General features: G+C 36.7%; 2 protein-coding genes across 3 annotated transcripts in view; both read right to left on the reverse strand.

Moving 5' to 3' along the window:
* The window catches only part of LOC149172162 (uncharacterized), a 46,740-nt gene extending 42,726 nt beyond the window's left edge, over nucleotides 1-4,014 (reverse strand). Inside the window, exon 1 of the mRNA XM_089426224.1 lies at nucleotides 3,940-4,014. Coding sequence (XP_089282350.1) covers nucleotides 3,940-4,014 — 75 coding nt within the window. The remainder of the gene's footprint in view (nucleotides 1-3,939) is intronic.
* Nucleotides 4,015-7,045: 3,031 nt separating this feature from the next.
* The window catches only part of LOC149172163 (uncharacterized), a 36,691-nt gene continuing 29,215 nt past the window's right edge, over nucleotides 7,046-14,521 (reverse strand). For both annotated transcript variants that reach the window (XM_089424218.1, XM_089424219.1), the window contains exons 2-3: nucleotides 9,461-9,751; nucleotides 7,046-8,939 (exon numbers count right to left, since the gene is read on the reverse strand). In XM_089424218.1, the coding sequence (XP_089280344.1) occupies nucleotides 7,471-8,939; nucleotides 9,461-9,686 (1,695 nt within the window). In that variant the 5' untranslated portion in view covers nucleotides 9,687-9,751 and the 3' untranslated portion in view covers nucleotides 7,046-7,470. The remainder of the gene's footprint in view (nucleotides 8,940-9,460; nucleotides 9,752-14,521) is intronic.

Raw genomic sequence — 14,521 nt, forward strand, 5'->3', positions numbered from 1 at the left:
TGCTTCATGAAAATCACAAAATAAACTAGAACTAGATGTTGGACTGGGAGACTGACTCAGGGATTGCGTAGTGCGCATTTCTATAGGTCAGGAGTCAGAACTAAGGCTTGAGACTACGTAGTGTGCAGTTTAGGAAGCCGAGGGTAGGGTGACTACGCAGTTGAGGAGCTCAAGTAGGTAGGCTTGGGGCTTGTGGTTTCCCATTGCACAATTATGGAAGGAGAGAGGCATAGGGTTTACACAGTTGCACAATTTATGTAGGCAGACTGAAAAATTGACGCTTGACAATGTGTAGTGCACAGAAGGAGCTGACTGGGAGGTTGAACTATGCATTTATGGAGCTTAAGGGTCCAAGGTTGAGCATTGAGACTACGTAATATGCAGTTTTGGGAGGTAGGAGTTGCACACTGTGCAGTTGCAAGAGGCAAGGTCTGAGCTTGAGGGTTAAGACTATGAAGTGCACAACTCCAGAGGGTTGAGTGAAGTCATGTTTCTCAGGAAATAACTTTTTAGGATTTAGCTAAGTGTGGGATCAGTGAGGTCAAAGTGAACAAGGACAAAACCTGAACATGATCACATACTTAAAATAGTCAACAACACAAAATTTATCACTCAGAAGACAATAATAACACGATCCCCTCAATGTGATGGCAATACACCAACTTCCTCCAAGTGCAACACTAAAGGTACACTTTTGCGACGACAATGAAGACACTTGTGTGATAGTGCATAAAACTTTGGGAATGAGTGTAATACATGTATATATGATAAATATGACTCATTAACACCAAATTTACCCCTTGAAGCAAACCATAACTCCACTTATATGACATATGACACTTCCCATGCCAAAAGATGACACTTTGGTTTTCTTCCAAAAGGGACTAGAAGACTTAGAGAAAACACACGGGATGAGACTTATTAATTGTGAGAACAACATGCAAGGTTAAATTAGGCTGTGAAATTTGGATGTAAGCCAAAATTTTGGAGGGTGTTGTAGCAGCGACAACAATCAACCCCATACAAGCTGAGGCCATAAATGTGTCCTAATTCACATGCTTTTTGAAACATTTGTCAAATTCCTTCATAGCTAACATAAAGAGAAGCAATGAGAAAGTATCACCCTACCTCAACCCTCTTGAAGGATGAAAAGTTTGAGAAGGTGAACCATTAATCAAGATAGAGAAGAATATTGACGAGATAAGAGACAACCCCCATGCTAACCATTGTTCTGAAAATATATAAGCTCGTAGAGCCCATAGTAAATATGTCCAACTTATTCTATCGTAAGCCTTAGATAAGTCAACTTTAATAATCATACCTAGACATTTTGACACCCTCAAAGAAGGGATAATTTCATGCATCACAAAAGCATCATCCGCAATCTGACACCCCTCTACAAATCTGGTTTTGGTCGGAGATACTAATATTGGAAGAATTCCAATGGTTTCAATATGTTAATTATTACAATTAAAATAATTTTATATAGCACATTGCATAGAGAAATAGGTCTGAAACCCTCACGGCTCTCCAAATGACCTACTTTTAGAGCTAGAGGAAAGAATGTTGTGTTTAGTGTTGTGTGCATACATTTGGTCTGCCTTGATTCCTCAATGGCTCATGTATCTCCTTACCTAAGAACCCCTAATACGCCTGAAATAAATTCATCATAAATCCATCCAGCCCAGGGGCCTTATTCTTCGGCATGTTCATAACCACCATTTCAATCTCTAACAAGGAGATTGGTATCATTAACACAATATTTTTTCATTATTGAGAATTCTTGGTATATGTTGAAGAATTGTGTTTATAGCTATTTATCTACCTAAGCATTTCTCAGTCAATATATCATTAAAATAATTTACCAATTCACTTTCTATTTCTTCATGTTGTAGTTTTCTTTCCCCGTCCTATCCAATGAGACAAAAAATTCTATTATTATAGCATTGTTGAATCATAGCATTATGCAAGAACTTTGAATTATGATCTCCATCCCTGAGCCATTATATCCTCAACTTTTATTTCCATAGTGTCTCTTCTTGTTGCCTTCTGTGCTCTAAATTTTGAAGAGTCGTTGTCTTTATCACTGCCAACTCTGTAGATCTGCCTTCAAGAATAAGTTTTTGTTGAATACTTGAAATTTTCCTTTCCAATGCTTTCTTGTCTTCAAAAATGTTTCCAAAGACATGCTTATTCCAATGTTTGATCCTATACTTCAACACTTTTAGTTTGAGTTGGAATGTGTATATTTTATTAGTACCTTAGATGTCCAACTCCTTCCACCATTTGTCTAACAATTCTACAACACTTTTTGTTTGAATCCAAAAGCTTTCAAAATGGAACAAATGATTTAATGGGGCCTTTTAAAATCTAGTTCCAATTGAATGAGCCAGTGATCCAACCCCATACAAGGCAAAATTGAAGCTTCTACAAATATGTTCTTTTGTAAAACTTCCTCTAATAATAGAAAGTGATCCAAATGGCAGGATATATGGTTTCCGCCTCCACGATGGTTATTCCAGGTGAAAAGCCCATTGTTTTATAGAATGTCTACAAGGTGCAATTTTTCAATATACCCATCAAAATCAACTGATACTTGGTATAACCTATGAACACCTCCTTTTTTCTCCTCTCATGAGATTGAAATATCCTCCAACCACCCATAGGGAATTCCCTATCATTTGTTTTATCTCCTATAGTTGCTACAAAAAAAACCCTCTTATCCCTTACACCGAGAGGGCCATAGACTACTGGTAAGAAAACGATGTCTTTCGTCCCAATATATCTAAGTTGTTTGTAAGAATTCAAGCGATAGATTACCAGTCTTGGAAAACTACTTCATTTGGATTTCACCAGACAACTAGGCCTCGTGCATTACCCCTCGCAGCTAGAGACATCGACTTGCATCCTTTCCAACAATTGCCTACAGTTTTGATCCTCTTTTCCCCTATTAATTGTGTTTCGTGAATATAACAATAGTTGCATTTTCCTTTCTAATTTGTTCTCTGAGGTGTCATTGTTTCCCCTTGCTATTAAGCCCTCGTATATTCCATGATATTATATTCATGATGAGATTTTGGGTAGTGACGATGGAATTTCTGTCAAGGTTGTTGCTTGATCCGGAATGACCTGGTTTGCTCCAATGTTTTGTCTTGCTTCCTTCGGTTTATTCACCTTCTTCTTTGATTCTTTGGTAAGGACCTTGAGGAGAATTTCTTTTCCCTTCTCCTTAAAGGCTTGGAATGATTGGGCTACTGAGTCCCCTACCAAGTTTCATCACTTCATTTTCCATTGAAGATAAGAATTTGCAGAGAGTTCTCTATTTTCCTTATCCAAGTCTCCCAAATCTTGTTGAGCCTATTCATTCACCAAGGTAACTAAAAACCTCTCCTCTTATGAGAGGTTTGTTGACTTTTGTTTCAGCAAAGAAGCTACTTCCTCAAAACCTGATAGTGCATAAAAATCAAAACTCCCTTGTATATTCTCCTCCTCAAATTTGCAGTTTAGCGCATTTTTGTCTAGAGTTTGTTTTGTAGGTGTCATGCCCCTTTGAGTGTCCTCCATGTTTTGAGAATCTTCCTCCATGGCCTCCAGTGTTGAAAGGGGTTCTTCTCCTCCATCACCTTTGAGTTAGGAGAGCTCTGGTTCTTGTGGTTGTCTCCTTGTTATGAACTTGGTGAGGTCATCATTTGGAATCTGACCTCTTATTACTTGTTCCTTCCGTCTTAATGGGCATTCTCTTATCAAGTGACCATGCTCATGATAGATCCAACATCTAAATGGAACATGTTCGTAGTCTAAATGTTGTTTCCATACTTCTCCTTGATAATCTAGCTCGATGGAATATGGTAACGACTGAGAAATATTCATATATACACACAACCTGACATATGACATGTTTTCCCCCCTTTGGTGACCTTTGAGACTTTGAAAAAATACCTTGACATTTTCCCTATCCCTTCTAGAATTTCCGGTATCCAAAAATTGACTAGAAGTGAATACAATCTTACCCATATCAGCGTTGTTGTCAATTCCTCCTTATCAGGGTTAAAACATGCTTCCCAATGTTTGATATAGAGGCCCACATTGTTGTAGAAATAGGGCTCTCCCTCAAAGGTTTGAGATTTATCTTCGACATTGGAGAAAATAATTGTGAAGAATCCTTTTGGCCCCAATCTCAAATTGACCTCTCCCTTTGGTTACCGTTTATGTTATATCCAACGTTCCAATTCCTTCTCCATAAGTCGAATCCCTATAAACTTGGAAATAAAAGCATGATCTCTCATGCACTTCCTATGATCATCTAGACATCTCGTTTGGATGATAAATCTAGGGTTTTGAGAGGCCTTAGGGATACATTGACCCCATACCCATTTGACACTTATCACCTAGAATAAGCATTTGTGAAAAACTTGAGGATCCCCTTTCAATAACCAATTTTACTTCACCATGAAAAGGCCTACTAGTGAGAGCACTTCCAAAGGAGGGGTGGGCCCCTCCTGCCTTTGGATTCATGTTCAAAGAATCTTTGCCATGCAATCTCTATTTGTATGTAGAATCCAACACAAGACTGAAAGAGAAAAAAAACCCTAACCCTACCACTAAACTCTCAAAAATTCAAAATCAAAATTTTCTGACACTCTTTTCTTTAGTGAGAATATCAATGCATCCACACCCAAAATATATATATATATATATATATATGTGTGTGTTTTATGCATACTAAAAAGTTTAATAGTTAAAAAAATGAAAATTTCAACATTAAATAAAAGTTAACTATGGGAATTTTTATGTCACAAATTTTCCAATGTATATGAATTCATTTTTATGTAATAAGTTTTTCAATGTATATGAATTTTGAAGGAAGTTAAATAATATTTAACGAATATGAAAATTTCAACCTTAAATTTTTATGTAATAAGTTTTTATACGCATACGATATTTTAGGGAAGTTAAATACTGAAATAAATTTATGGGCAAAACATTCCCAAAATGTATTTTTGAATATATACGCTTTACGAGCTTTAACTTGAAGTCAAAAGCTTGATCTGTAGCTTTAACTTGACGTCAAAAGCTAGATCTGTCGGGAACAACTCTTTTTCTTTACACCAAAAATGAAGGATTAAGAACTGACAACTAAATAACCGAAAGACAGCTCAAGACCAAAGCGGATAGAAAATTATTTGATAATGTTGGGCGGCTCTTAGTGGAGGCTGGTTGGTTGCAACTATTGGTGAAAAAAAGCACTTTTCAGCTTGACCTAGAATATGGGCAGACCTTCTACCTCAAAAAAATAATCTCTGGTTTTGCTCCCTGGAGCCTCTGTAAGTGTAATATTGAAATTGATTAGTTAGTCGGTATTGGGAGTCTCTTCAGTGTAAATAGTGGAATTGATTTAGTTGGTATGTTTTGATTTATTATTTTATAGTAGATTTTTTTTTAAGTAAAATTTATAAGTAGTTGTAAATTTCCAAATATTTATTATTATTTTGAATTGGCAATTAATCTTATGTTTATAGCTGTGGTTAGTTTTTTTGGGTGATAAGTTTATGTAATTAGCACGCGAGTGCATGGCTTGGCTTGTTGGCACACCATCAACGTTCGATCCCGATATATTTCAACTGGGCTGCAACATATATTTGCCTATATGTGGTTGTAATGTGAAAAAGTTCTGATGTGATGGCTGTCACTGACACATATAATGTACAAAAAAAGAGGGCCCATAAATGCTTCTTAAGGGAAGTAGCCCTTCCCATTTAAAAAAAAAAAAAGTTTATGTAATTGATTTCTAATGTTGGTATTTTCCATTACACCAAACTTTTTAGTATTAGTAAATTTCCAAATTCTTACACTAAAATTGGCGGGTACTAGTAAACTGCCAAACCTTTATCATTACTTTGAGTGAATAATTAATCCATGTTTCCAGAGTAACTATTAATTCACATAATTGATTCCCAATAAAATGAGTGTTACAATTATACTAATAATGATAATAATTAATAATTAAATGTTACAATTACTCCAACAATAATTAATAATTTCACTAACTAATAAATAATTTTAAAAAAAAATTATATTTATGGGTTACAAAAACTTTGAACCCATAAGCAATCCAATCCACTGTAAATTGATTATATGACTAAATCAAATGTATCATAACAAATATAAACCTAAACACGGTTGACCAAGTTTACTATAACAAATAATTTATTAACAAGATTCACCTCCAACACCTAAACAACTCTCATATATACCTAAAGAACTCTCATGTTTACTGATACAAGTGTTGGCTAACTGAACACATGCAAAGCTTAATCACAGAAACATCTGGTGTTCTGAGTCTGATTACTGAACATCGCCGGTACATAGACCTATAAAATGGTGCAATATAACATGATCTCCGTATTGTTATAACATTTTCACACTATGAGAATGCAATTCTTCTGACGGTTTGTGCTGGTTTACAGGAAGCTATAATGCTAAGGAATCATTATATCGAAATAGTTTTTTTTTCCTCCTAACCAGTACAAATAGGACAAGCATATGAAATCTAGTTATTACATCCAGCTTTCTGTTGTTCTTGAAGATCCTTGGTAGGGATGTGCAAGATTGTTTGAAACACTTCAAAGGATTAAACTGAAAAGACTACAAAACATTAGCTTGACCCTCTATTCTTCTTAACCATGCTCTTTACATATCCTGAAACTTAGCAAGAACATTGAGTTTACAATTAAAAAGCTACAGATAGATTGACCCTCTATTCTTCTTAACCATGCTCTTTACATATCCTGAAACTTACCAAGAACATTGAGTTTACAATTAAAAAGCTAGATATAGAACAATAGATGTTCACATCCCCATTCCAAGGCTCCTAATTGGAATTGAGAAGGGTATTGAACTTTGCATTCTATTTCAAGGCAACTCCAGCTCTGCACTGATTATTTAATGGAAATCCCAGTGTTGAAAGCGCATACTCCTATATCACTCATTCACAAAAAGTGTGAAACAGATAAACATCGTGCCTTACTGATTGCATCAATTCAAATATGCCAATCCGAGTTCTTTAAATAACTCTGCAAGCTGAGAGATGCTTCTGAATTCCAATAATACAAATTTAATCTGGCTGCTGTTCTCTTCACAGAAAACAGAAGTTAAGGTATTACTGGAGTTTTTTCCTAAAACCAAATGCTAAGGAATCAGTTATCCGTATGTCATGCCTACTACACGGGTACAATTGTAAAATTGGACTGTAACTATCAACAATACATAAACAATCTGACTTCGATATCAAAAACATTTTCAGAACATTTTCTTATTTGGATGGTGTGCTTGAGATGGAATAGCTCCTTGTGACTAGTTCTGACTGTTCATATTGCATGTTATGCTTTATAATATCACAAACCAACTTGCGCTCGTATACTGTCACAGAACTGTTGCCAAAACTTCTCTAATATCCAGGGATCTTGAAGATCAAAATTCTCCGTCATTTGAAAGACAGGTATTTTTCCTTTCGGTGTCCTCTGTCCTGCTGCTATCCTGTAGATTATCTTCATTGTCTTTTGCACATGATTTTCTGCACGGTAAATTTGAATCCTCATCTAATTGCCTCAATAGATGTTGTTCCTCTTCGGACAGCTCCTGAAGAGCCTTCTCAAATAAGGCTAACAGCTCTGGGTCAAAAAGGGGATAGTCCCATTTTTTATTCTCTATGGCAGAAACCCCAGAATCAGAGTAAACACTTGAATCTCCATCGTTTGCTAATTTGTCATCGATATTCAAAACAGGGCAATAATCTGTTTCAACTTTAGCTCCATCACCTGATGGCTGACCAGAGTTACCAGTATCATTGGCCTTACATGATTTATCCCAAAATTCAAAATAGCCTAATGACAATTCAGTAGACACACCTGGTGAATAAATATGCCCTCCACCCGTCAGCCACTCTTTCAAGCTTCCAACTGCAGAAAACTCGGGAGTTCTTGGAATACTGATACCGCCAAGATCATTCGGCTTAGCTCTTACATGCATTCTTCTTTCACCTGAATTTGTCTCTGTGGGTTGATCTTTTTCTAAATTTGCCTCTGCCAGACCAGTGATTCCTATACTCGTCTCCACCCTGCGATTGTTTTCCTGATTGCCACTGTTCTCTGCAATTGTCTGTGCGATGCCATTGTTTTCCTCCCTGCTATTGTTTTGTGTAACTGTTTTTGCGAGGCCATTGTTTTCCTTACTGCTGTTGTTTTCTGAAACTGTCAGTGTGATGCCATCGTTGTCCTCACTGCTATTGTTTTCTGAAGGTGTCTGTGGGATGTAACTGTTAACATCAGTATTCGTGTCACTTAGATCAAAAGAGGGCTGCAGGACAGAGATCTCGAAAGAGCAATCATCATCATCTTCTGACTCCTCTCTCCAATTAATAACAACTGGAATCATGTTTCTTTCAGTGAGTGAAAGTGATGGACATGAAGACAGGCTAGATTGTGAAGTCGAGCTAAATTCATTGATAGTTTCTATGTGCTCATGTCCTGAATAATAAAGATGCCTTTTGGAGTTTCTATCCCAAAGGGGTAGACTCTTCCTCCTGGCAAGAAAAGCATCATATTCCTCCACAGTATGAAAACTTTCCAGAGATTTGGCTATTGAAATCCTTGGCGGAGAACTCTTGTCAGTCATTTCCTCGTGTATGTCACTACTGTTAGCAGAAAGTGAATCAGAATCTGACCCAGTTTTCATAGAAACATGATACCTTTCTCCATAGTCAAGGCCTTCCAATAGTTCCCATGTAAAAATGACCTCTGTTTTGTCCTCCTCTGTAGGCTTGTATTCTTCTGATTCTCCCTCTACAGCTTCGTGTTTTTCTAATTTTTCTTCTTTCAACGAACTCTCCGATTGCAGATCTGAGTTCACTCTAACATGGTTTTCAGTAATAAGCCTTTCACCTGTAAATGTTTCAGTATGTCAGTGCTTGTAATCTTGATCAGTTTATGCTTGTTGCAAACCAAAGATTTGATGAATACTCAAATTTCTTAAAGAGGTAAGGTTTCCAGTAGACTCCTGATTCAGGGGTGAAGTTATGACATGTCCGGTCCCCCTCAGGGTGAACTGCCCACAACTACAAATAAGCAGACGAGGCAGGTGCAAGTTTTAGGCGATTTTAATGGAAGAGGACCCTATCACACCAGCTTCGCAAAGGAAATTGCTAGTGATTAGTGGTTCACCTTTAAAAGGCCATTTACCTGATGAGTGGGCTCACTACTGGTGCTTGAGTTCACACAAAGCAATTTAGAAAAAACGAAAAAGAAAAAAGGAAAGGCAACCATTTCAAGTTGAATTAAAATTTTGATAGTGTATTTGAGTCACTCGAAATCAGATCATATGCCAATAGATAAATCAAATTTCTTTACCTCTGAAAAATAACGAAGAGACGAATTTCAACAAGCAAAGCAAGAAAAGGGCTCACCTTCAGAATATTTGCTGATAAAAGGAAGTACATTCTCTGGCTCTGATGGAGCTGGAAGTTTCTTGGCAAGCTTATTGGCCTTGCAAATCAGAGCAACAAATTCATGGCTGTTTGCTAGGACCAAGTCATCTAGTATCGGTATCGCTGTGACCGGAGGAAATGGCCGCTTCAAAATCTCTTGGAAACTGGTTGACCTTAAAATTCTCTTGGAAGATACGCAACCCATCCCTCAAAAATTCACACCAATTCCGCTCTAACCTCGGTTTTGGATGCCTTCGACTGTCTTGAATTCTGTGACAACAATCAGCAAAGCCCTCGATCACAAGTCCATGGACTGACAAAGAAAGTAATCAGAACGCAGGATCTCGTTCAGAAATAAAAATAATTCCTTCTGCGGGGTTAAATTTCAACATATGATCCCGATAGATGTAAACAATAAAGGAAATGTGTGAACCTGCAAATGCATTTCTGGCTTTAGATATAAACAGATTATCATATTTTAACTGTTAGTGTTTGTAGCTTCTGTGCAATTCCCTTGCATATTTCAATGGCAAGTTTTGAGAATGAAGCCTACCAACCCATACCCTAAATTCTAGTCTGAAGCAAAAAGCAAGAGAGTAGTTCTGGCTTCCTATCCGATTAAGTATTTTAGCTTGATTGCTTGTATTTATTTTTGTCGCCAATTATTATCAATTCTTCCGACCTAAAAGGACGAACCTAGAGGCCTGCAGTGGTCAGATGAAGCGAAAAAATTTAGAGCTTCAGAAAACTTGTGTTCCAAAGGAATCCTAAAACCTATGTTAAATCAAACAGGGGAACAAGAAATCTATATTCGAAATCTAAATCCTAATTTTATGTTAAATCAAACAGCGGAAATTCTTTGCTTCAGGGACAATTTTAACATTTGCAAAACGATAAGCTTCAATTCTCCAGATCACTCCATTACGGGAAAATGTTCTGTTATGGACCACCTGTTTGCACAATTAATTTGTTTCATTTTGACATATTGATGGCTTAATGCTCCGAAAAGTTGAAATGCAAACGCAATCTTAATGTCAAAACGAAGCACCCTTGCCTCCTAGAACTACGCACTACACATTCACTGCCTCCAAGGACTGCGCATTGCATAATCAAAATGCACAGCCTTTGCCTCCTCTTCCTTAAACTACAAAATTCTCTTTCAATAGTCAGGCCTCATTGTCTCCCTGAGTTTCACAACTGCACAATAATCTAGCTCAGTGTTCCATGAACTACACATTACGTAATCACAGTGAGAAAGCCTGCCTAACTGCATCATTGCCTCCCTCAATTTCGTAGTTCATTCTTCTAGTCCCTCAGCCATTGCACATTGCACAATCACAGTAAGAAAGTATTTCTCAATGTCTCACTGAGTTTCCTTCCATAAATGTGCACTGCACAATCATAGTGAGCAAGCCTTCTCCCTTGCCTCACTGATTACCTCAAAAACGCATTTCGTCTTCCCTACCTTAGAGTTACTGCACATTGCATTGTCACAGTGACCAAACCTCCATCACTGCCTTCTAGAACTACACACTGTGCAATCCCTAAGCCCCCTCCTCAGTCTTGCACTCTATCCTAGGTTCAAATATTGAAATACATGAAGAAGTTAGAATATTAGATTTCTAGACTCAAGTTGTATTGTCATGAGTGAATTTCATCTGCAGGTACTGTATATTGATATGATAGAATGATGCTCAAGGAGGATGCCAAGGATATCATGCAAAAACACACTTGTGAAGATGAAGAGACAAAGATATTATCAAGTAAGAAAATGAAGGGACACAAGATCACAATGGAAGATTGAAGATCAAAATCACAAGGAAGACTCCATATCATACAATCTCTAAGAGGATGAATATGAAACATATGCAATACTTATAATGAATATACAAGAGAGGCCATTAAGGAGAGGCTATAGGAGGACAGTTATGAAGAAGAAGCAAAGGAAGAACCATCATGAAGAACACAAATGGAGATTGGATCAAGCCAAATATGTCGACTTGGAAGGTTCTGATACTCATCCAAAATCTTTGGAGGATGAAGATGTAGAACAAGAAAATATCTATCATGAAGAAGTCAAAGTCATAGCAACAAAGAGAAGAACTTAGCGTTGTCACATCGTCATGAAGTTTCATGTCATCATTGCCAAGTCATGGCCAGTACAAGTGAAACCAAAAGGTCATATGTGTCAATGTCTCTTGCCACATCATATGTGGATGTAATTATTGTATTTTCAAGAATGATAAATTGTAAAATGTGTGGAAGCCAAAGGGTCCCACATGGAATGTGAAACGTCACTAGTAAAGTTCTAAAGTCATATAGAAATTCAAAGGTCATGTAAGAATTCAAAAAGTTATTGTAGAATCTCAAGAGTCATGAGGGAGGTCAAGAGTCACATGGGAGGTGGAGAGTCACTTCATTTGTTATAAATTCACACTCATAAGTCAAGAGAAGGGAATTTTGGGACTTGAACTTTCCACCTTGGCGTCTCTAGCTTGCCATAGGAGAGACGATGTTTCTTTGGAGGAGCAAGTGGTGACTTAATGTTTGACTATTGGGTCTAGTGTGGAACCATTGTAATTGTATATCTTGGGACTTTCAGTTAATATATGAAGCTCTTAGAGCTGGTGCACTTTCATGCATATGTCGTGAATGATTGTTAAATTATTCTTTCATTGTTTACGACGTATGTTCATGTTAAGACATACTAATGAAAATGAGCTATTTTTTTGGATTTGGTATTTATCTTGTTGAATGTGCATTATTACTTTCTTTTATGATCGTTTTTGTCTTGTGAACTACTTTGCAGGTTAACTAACGATCCTCTTATGTTCTTTTGTTTCTCTTTTAGGATAGTACTATTACTTTTCTTCTAGAGGCCCACTTCCTCTTCCTTCTCATGAAAGTACCTTATATACATTGCATTTGTATTCCTCACAAAGTAAACTTACTTTATTCTTTCAATGATTGTTTGTATAATCTCTTATATTAATAATTTCAGCCAAGGAATTTTCCTAAGGGTAAATGGAAACCAATTGTATTTATGGTTGGGGTTCCTACTCCAAACGGTGTGAGGTCTAATTGGGACTTCATACCGAGGAGACCCCCTTGGTTGATGGATTTCTAGTACCATCAAAATTTGGCACTAGAAGGAGAGCCAAATGACACACTAAGCCCAGTGAATCTATTCTAAATTCCTTACCTTGAATGGCTCATTCCCAAACCATACTCCCAAGATGTTTTTTTAATAGATCCAATATTAGAATTTCAATCCTCGTGGAACTTTTATACAACTTGTCTCAATTAAAGTTTGATGGCGAGGGTGCAATATCCATAGATGAGCATACATTTGAATTTCTTTAGTTTTGTGAATCTCATGAAATCAAATGTGAAGATGTTTCTTGTATACTATTCACTATCACTCTTGAAGGTCGAGTTAAAATTTGGTGCCATACCTTACCATCGACTTCTATTCATTCATTTGAACAAATCTTCAAGGAGCTTCATCAAGCCTTCAATAGGTATGATTACCAAGATGTTATGAAATAATTAATCAACTCAAAGTGAAGTATGATTAATCAATAGAGGATTTAACTAATAGATTTCTTCACCTATGCTATGAGTTTACTTAAGAAGATGTGGATGGGATTTCTTCAAGGAAACGTTTGAACACTTGGTTTAAATATCCTTGAAGAAATCTAAACTTGAATCCTTGGTTAATAGTGCTCTTCCAACCTTTAATCATGACACATCTCTAATCTTAGAGGAGGAATCAACCACTCATTTTATCCCCTCTCCTCCTCCTTTTGAAGTTGGCATTGCGAAATCTGAAAATTGAATTATTGATCCATTTATCCTTCCTATTTTTCCTTACGGTGATCAAGGTCTCATCCAAGAAATTCAGAATGTTGTTCTAATCCCATGAAATAATAGGTGAAGATCGATCTATTGACTCCTTTAGATGACATTGATGTGCATAGTCCTAACCTTGAATATTATTTGACTGACGATATTATTCCTTCAAGGTACACATGTCATCCTCTATCATATGCATGTCATGACCCTTCGTACCTTGATCCACTTGATCAATCTCCTCCACTGACTAGTTCTTCGAATAGTTTTAATTTTCAATTTGTTGGTCCAAATTCTTATCAAGTACCAAACGGTCACATTTCCCAGCTAGGGAGATAGGAGTGTGAATATGGTTTTAATATCTCTTCTCTTTTTCAAAATCCTCTATGTCAAGATGATATTCCTTCATTCTTGGCTAATTTAGAATCTAGTGATCTCAGCAGCCAATCAAATGAGATCAAATCTCTTAATCAACCCAAAGCCATAGGAAATCACCATCTTGAAAACAATGATTCTACTAATGTATGTGCTGATGGTTGCCTAGATACGTCGACCAATCATTTGATTTCTCGTGAAGATTATTTCATAAGTAATACTTATTCAACTCACTATCCCTTGTGTCCCACTGTTTGTAATGAATTAACCCATGAAAAAGACATTCCATGCTCTTTGAATCTACAATCTAATGAGCAGAATCTTAGACTGAAATAAGGTTGTGAGGTCATCCATGATGGAGAGAATAATCAAATCATTGAGCATCCATCCCATTCCTTGCAATCTACTATTTTTCATAAGGAAAACTCTTCAAATTAGGTTGCTCATGACATTTCTTTGATTTATACTTCTCTAGACTTGCAATTAGAATAACATTATGAATTAAGTAATATGTTTGTTGAAGTTGTAAATATGATCGAACCAATGATCTAGATGGATGCCATCTTGATGATAGTGTCCTTGTCGACTTAATCCATATCAGTTTTCCACATGAAATGCGTAATTTGAATCAATTCTCAAAATGTAATTAAATAACATTCCAAAGTTCCCAGACTTGTGAGGGAGACGAGACACTTCAACTCCCATTGATGGTTATGTCAAGTTCTCACGATCCAGATGAGGTCCCTACACTAGGTAAGATCTGGATTTTGTCGCATAATTATTTTCTTTGTATTGTTTCACCTGATGCACACT

Source organism: Pinus tabuliformis, chromosome 4_2 (assembly GCF_031772625.1).
Source record: "Pinus tabuliformis cultivar Carrire ecotype Pingquan chromosome 4_2, CPIR1, whole genome shotgun sequence".
In the NCBI taxonomy this organism is placed as follows: domain Eukaryota; kingdom Viridiplantae; phylum Streptophyta; class Pinopsida; order Pinales; family Pinaceae; genus Pinus; species Pinus tabuliformis.